This window comes from Alexandromys fortis, unplaced genomic scaffold (assembly GCF_014885135.2).
Source record: "Alexandromys fortis isolate MF-2015 unplaced genomic scaffold, M_Fortis_MF-2015_v1.1 scaffold_1, whole genome shotgun sequence".
NCBI classification, from domain to species: Eukaryota; Metazoa; Chordata; class Mammalia; order Rodentia; family Cricetidae; genus Alexandromys; species Alexandromys fortis.
In genome coordinates, this window is record NW_026067927.1 from 20,002,859 (window position 1) to 20,019,796 (window position 16,938).

The window sequence follows — 16,938 nt, forward strand, 5'->3', positions numbered from 1 at the left end:
TATCACTTACACAGGGATCATGTGTCCCTCTAGACAGCTGGTAATCATCCATTCATTTAAAAAAAGCACATCCATCATCCTAGGACTTAGGAGGCTCAAGTAGGAGGATAGAGAATTCTAAGTTAGTCTGGGCTACAGAGTGATACCCTGTATGATTTTTAAAAGCACAACAACGCTACTTTGCCTGTCTAAAACGCCCAGTTGTTCTAATAAAGAGATGAACAGCCAATAGCTAGGCAGACGAAAGGATAGGTGGGGCTGGCAGGAAGAGGAAATAAATAGGAGGAGAAATCTTGGAGGAGAAGATAGAGAAGTGAAAAAGGGGGAAAGGACACCAGGGGTCATTCATTCAGCTACACAGTAAGCCATGCAGTAAGAAGTAAGGAGAGGTATACAAAATAGAGATATAAAAAAGCCCAGAGGCAAAAGCTAGATGGGAGAATTTAAGTTAAGAAAATCTGGCTAAAAATAAGACAAGCTAAGGCAGGGCATTCGTAAGAAACAATAAGTCTTTGTGTATTTATTTTGGAGCTGGGTGGTGGGCCTCCAGAGAGTACAATGAGTTAAAAACCAACAACAGATGTATTCTTTGAAGTAAATTTAAAACACCTTGATTTAATGTGTTTAAACTTTTTTTAAAAAAATAATAATCCAGCACAGTTCTCCTACTATTTTCTCCTGAGACACAGTCTTCAAATGCTCACATTTGCCTCTGCTTTTGACAGACAGTCCTGGATGCGGAGTCAGCACTTCAGCATCCAGGCAGGTACCGTTTAAAGCCATTCTATCTGCTCTTAACATCAGGTGGGGTTGGTCACTATAGTCCTCTAATTACAAAAGCTCTCCTGATGGCAACTGACAGCACAGGTTCATTTTGAGAACAGCCCGTCAGTTGTCAGAAACATCACACTTGTCTCCTTCTACACGTGTGCAACTAAGAGCCACACAAATCCTTCCCCAAGAAAGTGATAAGCCAGGACAGTATAAAAATCGCAAGACACGGCTGGACTAGTGACAGATTACCCAGCATGGGCAATAGATTGTATACTAACTTTTCCACGTCAACTAAAGCAAATGTTTTGTTATTTAGCCAAGAGAAAAACAAGTTAATTTAAAAAGCCTAATGCAGCTAGATAATCCGGCCTGGGACACATAGTAAATTCCAAGTTATTTTGAGCTAAAGAATGATACATTGTCTCAAAATACCATGTTCTTGTTTCTCTTTATAGTTATTGTTTAAAAAGTTAAATGCAAGCTATAACTTTGTTAAAATAAATATGACCAGCCTGGTATAATTTTTGTTCTCTCTCTCTCACCGTCCCCCCCCTTTTCCCCAGACATATATCCTTATTACAAAAAAAAAAAAAATCCTGCACTTGCAATCATCTGACATGTCCCTTCCTAAACACGCTGTCTCTGTGGGACATATTTGGTTTCACAGGTTTTCAGACAACTCAAACCACTTTCAATTAACCCCCCTAGGAAATGAAAATCACCAAGCTGTCAATGGGACATTTAGAAATGTAAGTCCATTCCAAACACACAGGTCCGTTCTTCACTCACAGACGAAAGGTGTCTTCTGGGAAGGAAAAAAAGACTGCAAAAATAAACAACACCTATGAAAGTTGATGAAACACTGATTCAGGACAGGTCTGGGGAATAGAAAATAACATGGAAACTGTTAACATGGGCCAAGATCTCTTTCTGTGCTGTGAATTTACATCTTATCTACAGAGAGACCCCGGAGTGCCATGGTGACTGACTTACCTTCGACTTTGGTATAGGGTCGCCACCGGTACAGCCATCCCCGGAAGGGCTTGTTGTTATACTCCGCACACTGCTGGGCACGGAAGTCCAAGCTGTTTTCATTACAAGGGTTAATGTTGCACAGTTTGTAGATACGGCTAGATCCTGGACAGAACTTGCCACCATACTGAGGCCTAAAAACAGAATTGAGGAATTTTAGTACCAAACACCTTACTTGCAGCCACATATAATAATGCAAGAAGGGACAATTGAGGGGAGTATCATTGTACTATCAGCGATTGTACCTAGTTTATTGCATGATTGGAAATACATGCCCTGCAGTTTGCCTAGTCTCTTCTTGCTCCTGTGCAGACATAATTAATCAACCACAGAGCTCTTTCTGTTTTCACAGAAACTTAATATAACCTCAAAATTGCAATATCATATTCATTATACTCTCAGGCAGCTGCTGCTATGCCTAATTGTAAGTGGCAAATAAAATTAAACTCATTTGCCATCTCTGATCTAATTTTCATATCCTAGAATTTTCCTTAACAACCAATGACAAAAATACTCTTGCTACTTCACATGTCAGGGATTCCGTGAACACAGTAAGATGTTCTCTGCAACAAGTATGTGTGCCGCATATGCACAGTGTCTGCTAGGGTATCAAAAGCTGCAAATGCAGACCTCCAGGCTCTCTCCCGCCATCTCATTACATCCTAACCATCTTCCTGCACTTCCCATGCACCTGCTACCCTGGAGATTACGGCATGTGGGAAAAGAGTGGAAGAACCACGCTCTCCAGGCCAGGTCTGTCAGCGCTGGAGCTAGTTAGTGCTCTGGCTCTTTCTCTATACTTGGGGGAGGGGTGGTATTCCAATTGACCCCACACTCTGAGGGGAGACACTGCCTCGTTTTCACCGGCATGATTGCCTTTTAACTTTGGTAACCAGCAGCCTTCCTGGCAAGTGCATAGAGAAGTGGGGACTAATTCCATGAGCTGAGAATCTCATGAGAATGTAAATCATTGTCATCTCAATAGCAAGCTCTCAAGACATCTGAGTGGGCAAATTCAGATTTGCAAAAGCCAGGAAGATAAACGAAGAGAAAGGGCAACTGCACTGAAAATTAGTACCCTTCACCCAGCCTAGCCTGCACCCAACACTAACCAGTACCCAGTCTACCCTGTACCCAACACTAACCAGTACCCAGCCTAGCCTACACCCAACACTAACCAGTACCCAGCCTAGCCTGCACCCAACACTAACCAGTACCCAGTCTACCCTGTACCCAACACTAACCAGTACCCAGCCTAGCCTACACCCAACACTAACCAGTACCCAGCCTAGCCTGCATCCAACACTAATCAGTACCCAGGCTAGCCTGCATCCAACACTAACCAGTACCCAGCCTACCCTTCACCAACCACTAACTAGTACCCAGCCTAGTCTGTACCCAACACTCACCACTCACCCAGTCTAATCTCCAAAAAGCATCTTCCTTGTTCTCCCTCCCCACGGACTTCTCCAGAGCTAAAACCCAACTGTGGACCACTTCATATAAAATCTGATACCAACAGGTCACCTGAAAGGGGACTCAAGGTTAATAAGTTGATGTGATTAAAATTCTTTGTTCCTGTGGGAGGCCCAGGCTTGTCACAGAACACTGCTGGTTCCACCCCAGCATCTTCTAGCAAGCCTTCCTGAGATCTCACAGATGAACTCCACAAACACAGGAAGTGTTGCATGGCCAGAATGAGAAGTTTCTGCCTTTTACAAACATTCTGGAGCAAATGGCTAAACATGCAGTGGGGTGGCACTCAATCAGATCCCTTAGGACTTCCCAGATGACCATTAGTAGACCTTAAATTGTATTATCACAGCCTCAACACTCTACAATGTGCATCACGGCAAATCCTTGGCTCAAGGTTTTCTCTGTGAGATTTTAAACATCGGCTGTACGTGAACTGCCTGTTATTAGTTCAGCTTACGAACCATCACAGGGTGTGACTTGTCCAGCCTACACAGCTTGGACAAAACCTCCAAACTCACACAGGTCTTTCCACTCCAGACGGATGAAGGGAAGAAAGCGCAGGCAAGGCCCAGACAGCATGTCAGTGAAGCTTACACAGCTCAGGGGGACAGTGGAGCTGAACCTCAGATCTTTGGACTCTGGCCCAGACTCTCTTCCTTGTCACCTAGGACTGCATTTCTCCGAGCAAGACAGGCATTGTTGAACCCCGTAGGGACCTAGAGAAAGATCCAGGAGCAAAGTAGCCAGGGAGGGAGCCTGTCTTTGACGGCGAGGCAGATGGGCATTTAATTTCATATGCTGGTTTAATGTCCTTGACTTTATAGATGAGTTAAGCATTTTAAATAGTTCATCCTCTCAAATTACAAGCCATGCTATGCTCACTCTGATCAGAATGCTCAGATTTCACTTTTCTTCGTTATGGGCTAAAGTCAGAGTGGTCAAAGTCACGGCTGCCAATAATTTCAGATTTCCTAGCAAATGTTCCAACTCAAGAGCATTTTCCTGCAGCCTGTTATTCTTTCTGAGACTGAGTTGCAAAAGGCAGTCCCTGCCTGAGTGCGAACTCAGAATCTTCCTGCCTGTGCCTTCTGAATGACGGACTGCAGGGCTGCATGGCCACACCTGGATTTCTGTGCTCCTAAGCATGAACGTTTAGATAAGCAAATAGAAAACTTTCCCATAACAGCCTGCAGTGTGGCCCGAGCTCTATGATTAGAAACAGGAAGAGAGGCAGAAAGCGAAGTCTTGGCACATGTTCTTACGTTATAAGGTTGTAGCGGTACCAGAGAATGCCACAGAGCCCGGACTGGAGTCTAACACAGGTTTATTTCTTTGGGGCTAAACTCACATTAAGGGTAGCGATCGGCAGTTCTCTGCATGTGCTGGGAACTGGAACCAAATTTAGCAGAAAAAAAAGGGTTGCACGCACTTTTTATTTGCACTGTTAGTACATAAGACCACACTCAAAGTGGGCCGATAGCTTAAAGGCTATTGGCTGAAGGAGTCCCCACAACATAGAGTAGAACTGTATTTGTTTTTGCATCAGTCAACCTGAGCACAGATGCTTATAGTATTAGTTGGTTATATGACTATTAGACTCACCTTAGACATGCCGATAAGTACATACGGACACACATGTATACTGTAAGATTCTTTACATTTTCTCATGTATGTGCTCTCTGTCTGTCTGAGCCCCTCCCTCCCTTCCTCAGACAGGGTCTCACATATCTCATTCTAACCTCAAACTTGCTACACAGTCAAGAATGAACCTGAAGTGCAGGTCTTCTTGAATCTACCTCCTGAATAATCCAATTCCAGACAGTCGGAGCCTGGCTTATGCAGTGCTGGGAATTGAGCACAGATATTCTCATGCATACCAAGCAAGAATTGATGTAGGATTCCCCTTTGTATGGTGTGAATACCATTGGTTAATAAAAAAGTTGTTTTGGGCCAATGGCTTAACAGAATATAGCCAGGCTGGAAGAAAGAAAGAAAGAAAGAAAGAAAGAAAGAAAGAAAGAAAGAAAGAAAGAAAGATAGATAGAGTTGGCAGAGTCAGAGAGAAAAGGAGAAAGCCACATGTGGGAGCCTGCCGGAACCTTTCCGATAGGCCATAGCCTCATGGTAATGCACAGATTAATGGAGATGCGTTAAGTTGTAAGAGCTAGCTAGAAATATGCATAAGCTAATAGATTAAGCAATGTTTTAATTAATACAGTTTCTGTGTGATTATTTTTGGTCTGGGTTGCTGGGAAAAAAAACAAGCAGCCTCTGCCAATAAAGCACATAGGTTCACGCCCTTAATCCCAGCACTCAGGAGGCAGAAGCAGGTGGATCTCTCTGAGTTCAAGGCCAGCCTGGCCTACAAGAACTAGTTCCAGGACTGCTAGGACTGTAACACAGATAAACCCTGTCCTGAAAAACAATAATAATGGCAACAACAAAAAAGAACACACAGTATGTGTGTGTGATATGTGTTTTCCAAAGAAATTGGTGTGCCACTTAGAGGACCCTACTGATTTTGAAAATTGAGCCTGAAAATTATTGGTTATAAAAATGGGACCTAGAGTCAGTTCAATGATTGTTGTAAAATCCTAGCTTCCCCCAGACTCCAGGAGCTGGGTGGCACTAGACTGAGTGATCTATAATTCTTTGCTGAAAAGACTTGTGTTTTAGGAATGTTCTAGAATATCTCAGAATGTCACTGTTAATTTTTTGAATGGAAATTAAAGGAATATCCTGAAATTCTATTGCAATGTGATAATTTGGTAGCTAGGGAACCAGGAGAAATGTCGGAGGGTGAAGACTATACAGCTTGGCTTGAATCTGCCATTGTCAGTGTGGTACCCAAGTGGTGCTGATGCTGTGAGTGGAATCCCTTTTCTCCCTTGGTTGTCCATCTGTGAAAAAGTGAGATGGCATGCAGTTGGAAATGATGGGGTGGCTTTAATGTGTTTGTGAGAAAAATGACTGAAGAAGTATTATGAGAGCTCTTCAGGTGTAGTGGAACGGCGCAGAAAACGGGGTGTAGAAGAAATATAAGCACCTGCTTCAGACAGGGAAGGCAATCATACATGCTTGATGTTGGCCTCTGTGGAATCAGAGGACCTTTAACCCTTTGTGAGGCTAAACATGCTGGCAAATCTACAAATTGCCTTGCATACCTCATTCTTTTATGAAACAAAACACATCCTGAGGAGAAGCTCGGAGGTTGAAATGGGAACCTTACACTGCCTCTCCAGTGAGAAAATGAAAACGGGTAAGCTGAGAGCTACAAACAGAACCAAATGACAGAACTTAGTTGGAAGGAAAAAAATCAATAACTTGACATTGAAAGGGTGAGGGGGAAAAAGCAGCTTTGCTCCAACAAATAGAATTAGGGGCTGGATAGAACAATTAATTCAGCCATTATGGGATTAACTGAACATCTCTCGTTTTACTTGTGGCTTCATCCTGAGGTAGAGAAGACAGTATTCCAGTTATCTGTGATCTTGTGTAACCTTGCAGAACTCCACCGAGTAGAAAGAGTTTAGTGATTAATCCCTCATTATGGATCTCTAAAACCAAGACATGCCATTTCCACAAGCAGTTCTCTATCATAAGGTGAGCTCTCAATCCCATAGGCATGAGAAAGACTTTAACTGAAATCCCAGGGATGCCTTTCCTGCACACCACTGGCAGAGCTATTAAATAAGGCAATTCCTTTCTTTGTCAGGAAAATATTGGGATTATAAAATGTAGTCGTGCATGAAAACCAGACCCAGGAAATATGCTGCAGAACATAAAGTAACAATGATTTTGAAGAGTGCTGTAGAGATAGTGGCTACAATGAGGCATCAGAAGGATGGTTTTTATAATCTGGTATAAATAATGAAGGGATGCCAAGCCTTCCTCCAGCTAGAGTCAGGCACTGAGTCTGAGGAGTCTCAGAAAGATGTACATTTTGCTCCTTTTAGGACATGTGGCAATGCCTGAAGACAGTTTTCTTTGCTACAATGTGGGGAGTAAAGAGATAGAATGTAATCCCATTAGCAACAAGTGAGAAGATGCCATGGATGCTGATCCTGCAATGTAAAAAAGAAGTCCTGGGGCTGGGGAGATGCAGATCATTTAAGAATACCCTGCTCTTGCTGAGGACCAGAGGAGTTCCACACCCAACACTCACATCTGACAGTCCACAACCTCCTGTAACTGCACCTCCAGGGATCAGGTGCCCTCTTCTGGTCTCTGCAAAGACATGCAGGAGCATACACACACACACACACACACACACACACACACACACGATACATAAATAATAAAATAATTCTTAAGAGATGAACTCACAGGAACTTCTCAGCCTTTTATGTCAATAGTTCTGTATCTGAAAAGCTCTGGGTACTTGGAACTACAGCTATTACTATAGGTGTGTAATCTTAGCTATTTATGAGGCTGATTCAAGGCCAGCCTGAGGTAGCCAAAGAGTTCAAGGTCAGCCAGCATTTTGTCTCTAAATAAAACGCTTAAAGAGGCCTGCAAAGGGAGCTTGGAGTACTTCATCACTGTGTGCGAGGCTCGAGAGTCAATTCTCAGGGAGGGAGGAGGAGAGGAGTGGCTGGCTCCAGAGCAGCCTAAGAAAGCCCAAGACGCACCTGGCACACACCATCTAATTAACTCCAACCTGCCCCTTATTTTGACAAAAAGAAATAAAATAAAAAACAACTTTATATGGCGCTCAGACTGCTGAGTCAGATGAGGTACTATTTTCTCTCCTGAAAGTTTCCTTTTTACTCTGATCTTGTTCTGTGTTGGTTCTCTGTTCACCGCAGGTTCCTGCAGTACTCATGGCATGCTGGGCCCTCCTGCAGAGCACTTTACAGTCCTCAGCAGGGCTGCTGCCATCATGACCCCATGTTCATATGCGAGGACTCTGAGGAAAGGGAGAGCCGGTTACTGGTGGCTTCATGGCTGGCAGTGCAGGATTAGGGCAGGGTTGGGGTGTTGGGTTCCACAGCTTACATTCTTAACCTCAGTGGGCTGCCATCCCCCAAATGGGTGGTAAAGTTAACCCTACTCTTCAGGGCCTCATCACACTCTTCTTATTCTATCACACTTTCTATGGACCACGGGTAGCGTCATGACCCTTCCGCTACCACTTCCTCTATAGGTCCCTAGGGTGATGCTGGGTGACCCTGTCCTCCTAAAAAGGTTGAAATGAGGACTGTGAGAGCATGTGGCCCTCAGAATGTTCTGCTGCGTGTCTATTGGGTGTTACTCATCTCTCAGATCACTTGGGGCCCCTCTGTCTGTCCATGTCTGTCTCTGTCTCTCAGTATAAGATCTCACCATACAGCCCAGATTAGCCTTACTCTTCCTGACTCAGGCCAAGTGCTGAGATTACAGGTGTATGCCACCACTCCAGGCACTGAGGGATTTTACAGACACGATTCTTCATTCCTCAAAGACTTCTGAGACAGCACTAACATCTCATTTTCTACAGAAACAAAAGCTTAGAGTTCACGTGACTTTTCCAAAGTCACACGTTTAGAAAGGGCAGGTGAGTTCTCTGGGTCTTTGTACCTGCAATGCCTCAGACCTTTCTACCAGGACAAATAGGAGGCGTCCACCTCACATGTCAATTACAATCTTCTGAAGTTACTGAAATGCCTTTGTACTTGCCCAGTCTCAGACTCTATAATGATGGGATCGCAGAGTCCCTAAAGAAGACCACAAGCCAGTTTCAACACGTGACTGTATGCTGTCAGTTCTCACGTTGGATTTCTGTGTTGTTTTTAAAGAAAACTAAAATCAGTCACCAATGCATAGCAATTGCTCATATATATATATATATATTGAGCAATTGCTCAATATAGCTTTTGATTTCAGGTGTCTTTTGAGAAGTCAGATGTGTCTATCAACAGGGACCGAAGCCTATTCCTACAAGGGAAAAAAAATCCTAACATTCTCAGTTCATCTGTTGGAGGCACACGTTCTGGTCCCCAAGCTGCTCAACTGAACAGCTCAGGTACAGAACTGCAGAGCCTTACTCCAGTTAAGACAAAAGTTCAGGAGACAACTGGGGTCCCAGATCATCATATGAACACACAGTGGCTCTTCTGCTGTGTTCTCAATTCCACCCACATGCTTCTGCCTGCCCCACTTCCCAGGACACACAGCCTTCGTGTGTGAACAGGAAAACCTTGGCTGGTTGCTTTTAACTGGAAGGAAGAAAATCCCACTGAACAGCCCGTTCCTCCTGGAGCCTTACTTGGGGTTACTACAGTGCCTTTCCTGGTACTTCACTCCTCCACCGCAAGTGCGCGAGCATTCTGACCACTTCGACCAGGCAGACCACTGGCCGTGGATGGGCCGGGGCCCGAGATCTCCAAGCTTCACACACTGGCCCTGTCGACACCACTGCAGAAAGAACATGCGACATGATTCCCATCAGAGAGCACTGAGAAAGTTCAGGGAGAGGCAAGTTATCTGCCCAATAAAAAAGAAAAAAAAGGGGTCTGAGAAGGTGTGTATGTGGGGGGGGACACTGTATGACATGGACACGGCTCTCGTTTATGGCTGTGTGGCTGCTGCCTGTATTTCAAGTCTGTCTCAAAGAGAAGTGGTATTCCCCATCCTCAGGCTGAGAAGCACATGCTGTGTGAACTATCTATGTAGGGAAAACAGACAGATAAGATTCTATACAATGGCCCAAGTCGTCAGACAGAATTACAAGGAGGCCTCTTTGTTGCATGGAGGCAATGCTATTTATGGAACAATTCTAATACATTCAAGTGTTGATCACTGTGATGATGTCACTATCAAAGCAGAAGCGAGATATAGCTCACTGTGCATGTGATTTGCCTCATTCAACCATCAGATAGTAATCTCATATGAAATTAGTAACTCTGCCTCTATTTCCGTAGTCTCTCAGGTCTGTTCAACATCAGCCTCAGGGTCCACTTGGTATATACTCTTGTTACCGTTCATTTGACATGAATATTGGATCGCAACCAATATTGTTTCCTTTGGGTGGTAGCGGTTAGTGTTTCAAGAGAAACGTTTGAAGAACAGTAAAAGCTGGCAGCTTCTGCTATGGGTTCTTGGAAGAACAGGACTGAGTTTTCAGTTAGTCTCGCCTCGGTATCTTCAGAGAGACTCACCCTGATACTGGTACTCAATAGTCACCAAAGAACTGAAATCACTTCAAATGACCAGTTCTTCTATTCAGATTAGGAGAGTTTTGAGAAAATGACTGAGATCAACAAACATGTGCCATCTCATTATATGTTGACGCTCTAGTGTGGGTTTTCCAATGGACTTACTAACTATACTTCATTTACTGCTATGCCAAGGGTGCCTTTCCTGCCAGACCCTCTTAGGAAAAGGAAAGACAACAGAAGTAAATGTGAATATTTGTGTGGATAGTCATTTCTGTTCCTAATGGGAACACCTGCCCCCTGAGGCTCTTTTACACAACATGAAGTTTAGCCTGCATGTGGACTGCAGTGAAGCCCATCAGGTCAGCGACTTAGAGATGCTGAAGACCCAAGACCCCATCCATAAAGAGAAACACAAATAAAATAATTATATAAACAAATGAATGAACTGGTCTATGTTGCAATTCTGTTTTGTAATCTCTGCTTGCTAATGCTGGTTACTTTAAAGAGAAACCAGAGGAAAAAATGCAGCCACGGAAAATGTGCCCTTCTAAAGCCACTGCTCTATGACCTTGGCACCGTTCTCGAGCTGCAGACTAACAAGTGCACAGTTACCATGCTCAAGCCACAAGCGGTTCCTTCTGCTGCCGGCGTGAACTTGGTCTCACATCGGTGGCCCACGCGGTGGCACCAGAGTGATTTACAGATATCCTGAAAAGAGGGGGGAAAGGGAGGATGAGACTGGCAATACACACACACAAAAATGCTAACAGTTAAAGCCTTAGGGTATGGGGCTTTATTTTGAGTCAAAGCTTTGGGGTACGGCGCTTTATTTTGGGATGGAATCAGACAAACTCCTCAAAGTACAGGCAAGTCAAGCTGGTGGCAATAAAGTAACTTTCTTTTGCAGTAAGGAGATAAACAAGAAGAGGGTTTGCGGAGTCTGCATGCTTGTGTGTACTTAGTGAAGAGGGGGTAGCATTAGTTAATATCCAGGTCACTGACTGTTTAGACCTAAGTGGTAGGGGGTATGTGTGTGTGCACGTGTGTGCATGTGCATGCGTGCGTGCATGTGTGTGTATATGTGTGTGCTCAAGAGATCTGCTTTCTGATGATAGCGTGATGGAACAGATCAAGAGAGGAATAAAGCAGATCTGACCCGTCCATGTCCCTAGCATGTTTTAGAACCCCTAGAAGCTGCAGGTTCCTTTTTCGTCTCTAATGCTCACTCTACAAGTTATCCAACTGTCACCTGACCCCCATCCTCCCAGAGGTGTTCTCAAAGAAAAAAAATGACATCCTACACGGTCAGGGACCATCCAGCCTGGCAGACACAGTTCTTGATATCTTTGTGCCATCATCACCATCATTGGCACTGGCTTAGCCTCGTGACCTCCAGCACTATGGCAACTTAATTCTGACACTAGGCCTAGGAGGTAATTTAAAGGATCAGGAGGCAGACTCTCAGCAAACAGAATCGGGGCTGTGATCGATAAGGGATTCCATATCAAGGTATTCCAGAGTTGAAGCAGTTATTGAGCAAGAGATGTGAGGAGTGTACGTCAGACGGGAGGAGAAAGAGGTCTCCATAGAAACAGTGCAAGTCAATCTTATGGAAGGGCTAGAGGCATCTTCCATGCTTTTGGGGAAAAGGTCATCTTGCTAGTGAGGTTCGTCAATCCTAGTGTCAGTTCAAGCCAGGACTTTGAAGACCAAATACATTTCTTTCCTCCAGCCAATGGAGAGCCACGACCCATACGTATAGCAGCCATCAAAATCAACCTGATACAGAGCAAAAAAAAAAAAAAAAAAAAAAAAAAAAAAAAAAAAAAAAAAGGGGGGGGGAGACCATAAGAAAAATAGAAAAAGGAGTTGGGGAGGGTGGTCTAGACACGACAGCCAAAGCCAAGCCACAGGGCTGAGACAAGGGGCAGCTGGAGAAGAGCAGGCAAAACACAGGGATTCCAGAGTGAAATCAGACAGGCTGTACGGACATGTTATTTCCCCTGTGGTGAAGTGCAGAAGTCAAATGTAATTACAGCCGACGACATGCTTTAACGACCACAAAAACCCTCCGAGAAAACTCCCTTTCAAAGTAAACAAAGAGGGGAGCTTGCACTCTTTAGCGGGTACCTCCCTCTTCCCCCCCCCCCCCCCCCCCCCCCCCCCCCCCCCCCCCCNCCCCCCCCCCCCCCCCGTCAGTAGACCCCACTTTGTCTTATCTATAATTACCTGGACTTAAGTCATAATTTAAGAGAAAGAGAAATAACCACAGAGACCCAAAGGTCTCATGTTGCCTGGATATGATCCCCCACCTCAACAAGACCACATATTTAAGCAATGCTGGCTGTACTGGGTCCTGTCATTTGCTGACCCACGTTCTCTGGTTATATTCCACAAGACAAGTTCCTTCTAGTAAAATATGACATGTTGAACATGCTAAAAGCATCTGAAAACTCAAGTTCTATAGCGTATACACAGAGGAACTCTCATAGGGGCTTCTAAAACTATACCACCATGTTGAGTTTACCTTCAAAATAGCTCCTAAATCTAAACAACACTTCCCACACTCATTGCTGCCACCCTGTTCCCAGCCACTTTGCATGTGCCTTAATGTCATACCCTTTAACACAAACCCACTTGCTCTGTTTTCCTCCGTCCTTACCCAGTGAATTCTCAACAGGGCACTACCTGATACAGTGGCCCAGAGTTGCATGTGACTTTTGTCCTAGTCACAGCTCATGTTTTCAAGAGTCAGATACGGTATGTGGCTATTAGACTGAATAGCAGAAGATGATAGTCCCATCAGTATGGAAAGTTCTGCTGGCCAGCATTATGAGCTAGAGGGATTCCTCCATATAAGTCACTCAGTTCATGCTACTGCTCTGTTCAAACCATGTGATGTTGTCTGGCTTGACTCAGGGTAAATCAGAGTCCCTCTTGATCCCTCTGATCTCACCTCTTCCAGGTCAGCTCTTGCTGTTGTGGTTTTCATTTCCTTGACTGTGATAAAACTCCCAACCAACAGCAACTTAGAGGAGGGAAGCTGAACTGAAAATAACAAAGCCCATGTTACAGTTCACCCTATCAGGGCCTGGATGTAGCTAGTCAATATCACATCCACGATCAGATCAGGGGAAGAATCGGGGAATGGATAATTGTTTGCTTGCCCTCAGCTGGCTTTATCTTCTCTTTTACAGTCCCTGACTAGGGAATGGCACCTCTCACAATGGGCTACATCTTCTTCCTATATCATTTAACAATCAAGATAATACCCCACAGACATTGGGTCTAGATAATTCCTTAAGACTCTCTTCCCCTCGTGATTCTAGGTTGTATCAAGTTGACAGATAAAGCTAACCAGCACACCTCCATACAGCTGTTCTATCAACAGTGAGGCAGTGTTCTGAAGCCTCCAGATTGCTCCAAACACCAGCTTTTGCACATCCTGCTCTATCCACATCCCCAACAACCTGAATACCTAACAGTGGCTCATTTTCTTATTCCCTTCAAGCCTACATAAAGTTCCCTTTGAGAACTCAATAGTGTGTGTGTGTGTGTGTGTGTGTGTGTGTGTGTGTTGTATGTGAGTCTGTGTTTGTACGTGGCAGGGGCTTCACACATGCTAGGCAAATGCCCTACCACTCAGCAACATCTCAGTATTACTAATTAAAATTTAATCAGCTACCACCCAATCAACCTTCAACTTATTTATCCCAAAGTCACTTTGCCAATCATCTATTCGATTACAGTATTCTCCATGTATCATCCTCCTTCCTAATACAGAGGCACTGCTCCCAGGACAGGGTCCCAGGCAGACTTCAATAAGTATTTTCAACAAGTCAATATATGAATCGAAATGACCGACTTTATAATTAGGAAACAGTCTCACTGGCAGTAAGTAATCTGCAATTCTTAAGACAAATTTTCAACTAAAAATGTGCCAGTGGTGGTGCACTCCTTTAATCCCAGCACTCGGAAGTCAGAGTGAGTTCGAAGGCAGCCTGGTCTATGTAGTTTTAGGGCAGCCTGGCCCATACAGTAAGACTCTATCTCAAAAATAGTATTATACTCTGACAAAGAATTCTGGAAAACATAATGAAACTGGGCACTGCTGGGACACACTTCCAAGGAGGAGCATTTACCAAGCATGCACAAGGCTCTATTCAATACTCAACCCAGTACTGAAAAGAAAAGAAATAAACAACAAAAATCCTGCTCCCGCCACTAAGAGTTTCCCCTATATTACTTGATTGACTCCACAATTGTTCTCTTTGGTGTGCTAATGGGAAAAAGGAGACTCAGGAAATGTCAGATGAATACTCAACTCCTCTCAGCAGTAAATCTCTCCTAGGCTGGACCTGAAACACCTTGTGTTTAATCTCACTACCCAAGCTTTTGAGGGGAAGCAGTAATTAAAAAGCAGCAACCAACAGACCATGTCATTGGCATCACTTTAAGAAGCAAGTTTGCTGAGGTATAATTTGCAATAATATGCACCTATATTGTAAGCATATGGTTCTCAAAGCTCTGATAAAATATATACACCATTGTAGACGCTGCCACCACAATTTTGGATAGTAGAATTATACCAAATGAACTCATGGCATTTTTTTTTCAACATGTAGTTTTTAGTTCTCCATGTTTTTATGAGTAGTTATTTTTTTTAAATAAAATAAATGCATCAGTTTTTTTCTAGTCATCATCTAAAGGCTATTCTGAAGGTTGCCTCTACTCTTTGATTCCTGTCAATCAAGCATTAGCTAAGAACACTATCAAATAAACCATTTTTGTACCAACTATCTCCTATGATTTCTGTCAGACAAAATACTTGGAAAGTATTTATTGGATTCAAGGGTTAAAATATGTTTATAAAGATATATAACTGTTTCTACATAAATCAGTGATTATCTTTCCTCCATGTTTGAACAGTTCATTCAAAAATATACAATCAAGAATTCACCCTATGTTGACTCAGAAGCCCGGTCCTGATTGTTTTCTTTTCTATTAGTGCTCTTAGGTTATTTAACTTCTATTTCCTTACTGTTGAGTTCAAGGGGGAACAATAAATAATGCCATGCATTTTCCACCAGTTGCTTAATGGAACACTGGAGTCAGACAAAGAGAGACTTAGAAGAAAACAAATTACAGGCTACGAAGAATTGGAGTCAGGCTGCAATCTGTGGCCCAAGTGGTCTGCTAACACAGTCTCTACAGTGTTAAACTAACTGCACCCTCTATTTTGCAGATAGAGGGGAAAGCCAAAGTCTCTGTTGGAGGCAAGGTATCTTTAGAAAACTGTTAGATAAATGTGCATCCTTCAGCCAAACAACACAAAGACAAGCAATGCTAGAAATGTCCTGTGATGTGCACACCCGGATGCACATGTGTGTCTGATATGCATGTTTAAATGGGGAGGGGCACCGTGTGTGCATATATACATTTAGAGGCCAGAAGTCAATAATGGGTGTCTTCCTCCATCCACTTTACTAACTGAGACAAGGTCTCTTACTGAAGATGAAGTTCACTGGTTTTACCACTTTACCCAAAGATCCCCTGTCCTGCCTTCTGAGCCTTGGGATTACAAACTAGCTGCCATGCTCAACAACCTAGATTTCAAGTGGGTTTTGAGGATCCAACGCTGGCTCTCAAACTTTATCCACTGAGCCAGCTCTCCAGTCTGAGGTGCTCTATCACACAAATCATCTATGCTTCCTCACGGGAAGGATGAGGGGGAGCAGGAGAGCAAAATCTACTCTATGAAAACAGGAGTGTGTAAAACAGTAAACCGCAGCCATTGCTATGAGGCTAATAATTGACTGCAAAGGATCTACTGCTACATAAGACTAATAGTTAAGTAGATTTTGCACCAGCGGGAGCAAGGAATATGTATGGATAATTACAATGTGGAATCACATGTTTATAATGGTGATACATAAAGACAGAGCCCGGAGGAAGAATAGTTTAAATGTCCTTGGGGAGAAAGAGGTAACTCTTGGGCTACATCTTTAATGGTATAGAATGATTACAAGCTTGTTGTCCAGAGGCTACACAGTATTCTAGAATGGGAAATCCATAGATGACGCATGAGAAAGGAAATATTAAACAGAATATTTGAAGGTGAATAAGGACATAATATAACTGGAATGTAAGTTGGTAGGGAAAGGTGATAGAAATTGAAAGATGATATGATTTATTACAGGGCATTTATGAGAAACTTCTAGAAATCTCCTACTTACTCTCTTCTCTTTAAACCCAATGTCAAATTCTTAGAGGAAACATTCCCATATCCTAATGCCTTCTGGGAGAAATGCTCTCTGAAACAATGGCCACTGAAGCATTCACTAGTATTCAAATATCATCCCCCAAATTTCTATTTGGCTTTAAAATTCCTCAATGAGCCAATCAATATGATGAGCCCTAGCTACGTGATGGTAATTGGGGATACTGAGCCAAGAACCAACTCTGAGGTATTTCCTTTGTCCTGTTCATGGCCAGTGCAGGAAAGGTACCAGCGTGC

The 16,938-nt window shown here is 43.5% G+C and overlaps 1 protein-coding gene across 2 annotated transcripts in view; it reads right to left on the reverse strand.

Moving 5' to 3' along the window:
* Adamts18 (ADAM metallopeptidase with thrombospondin type 1 motif 18) overlaps nucleotides 1–16,938 on the reverse strand; it is a 136,850-nt gene that overhangs the window by 42,756 nt on the left and 77,156 nt on the right. For both annotated transcript variants that reach the window (XM_050143861.1, XM_050143863.1), the window contains 3 exons: nucleotides 11,034–11,129; nucleotides 9,530–9,678; nucleotides 1,768–1,940 (listed from right to left, as the gene is read on the reverse strand). In XM_050143861.1, the coding sequence (XP_049999818.1) occupies nucleotides 1,768–1,940; nucleotides 9,530–9,678; nucleotides 11,034–11,129 (418 nt within the window). The remainder of the gene's footprint in view (nucleotides 1–1,767; nucleotides 1,941–9,529; nucleotides 9,679–11,033; nucleotides 11,130–16,938) is intronic.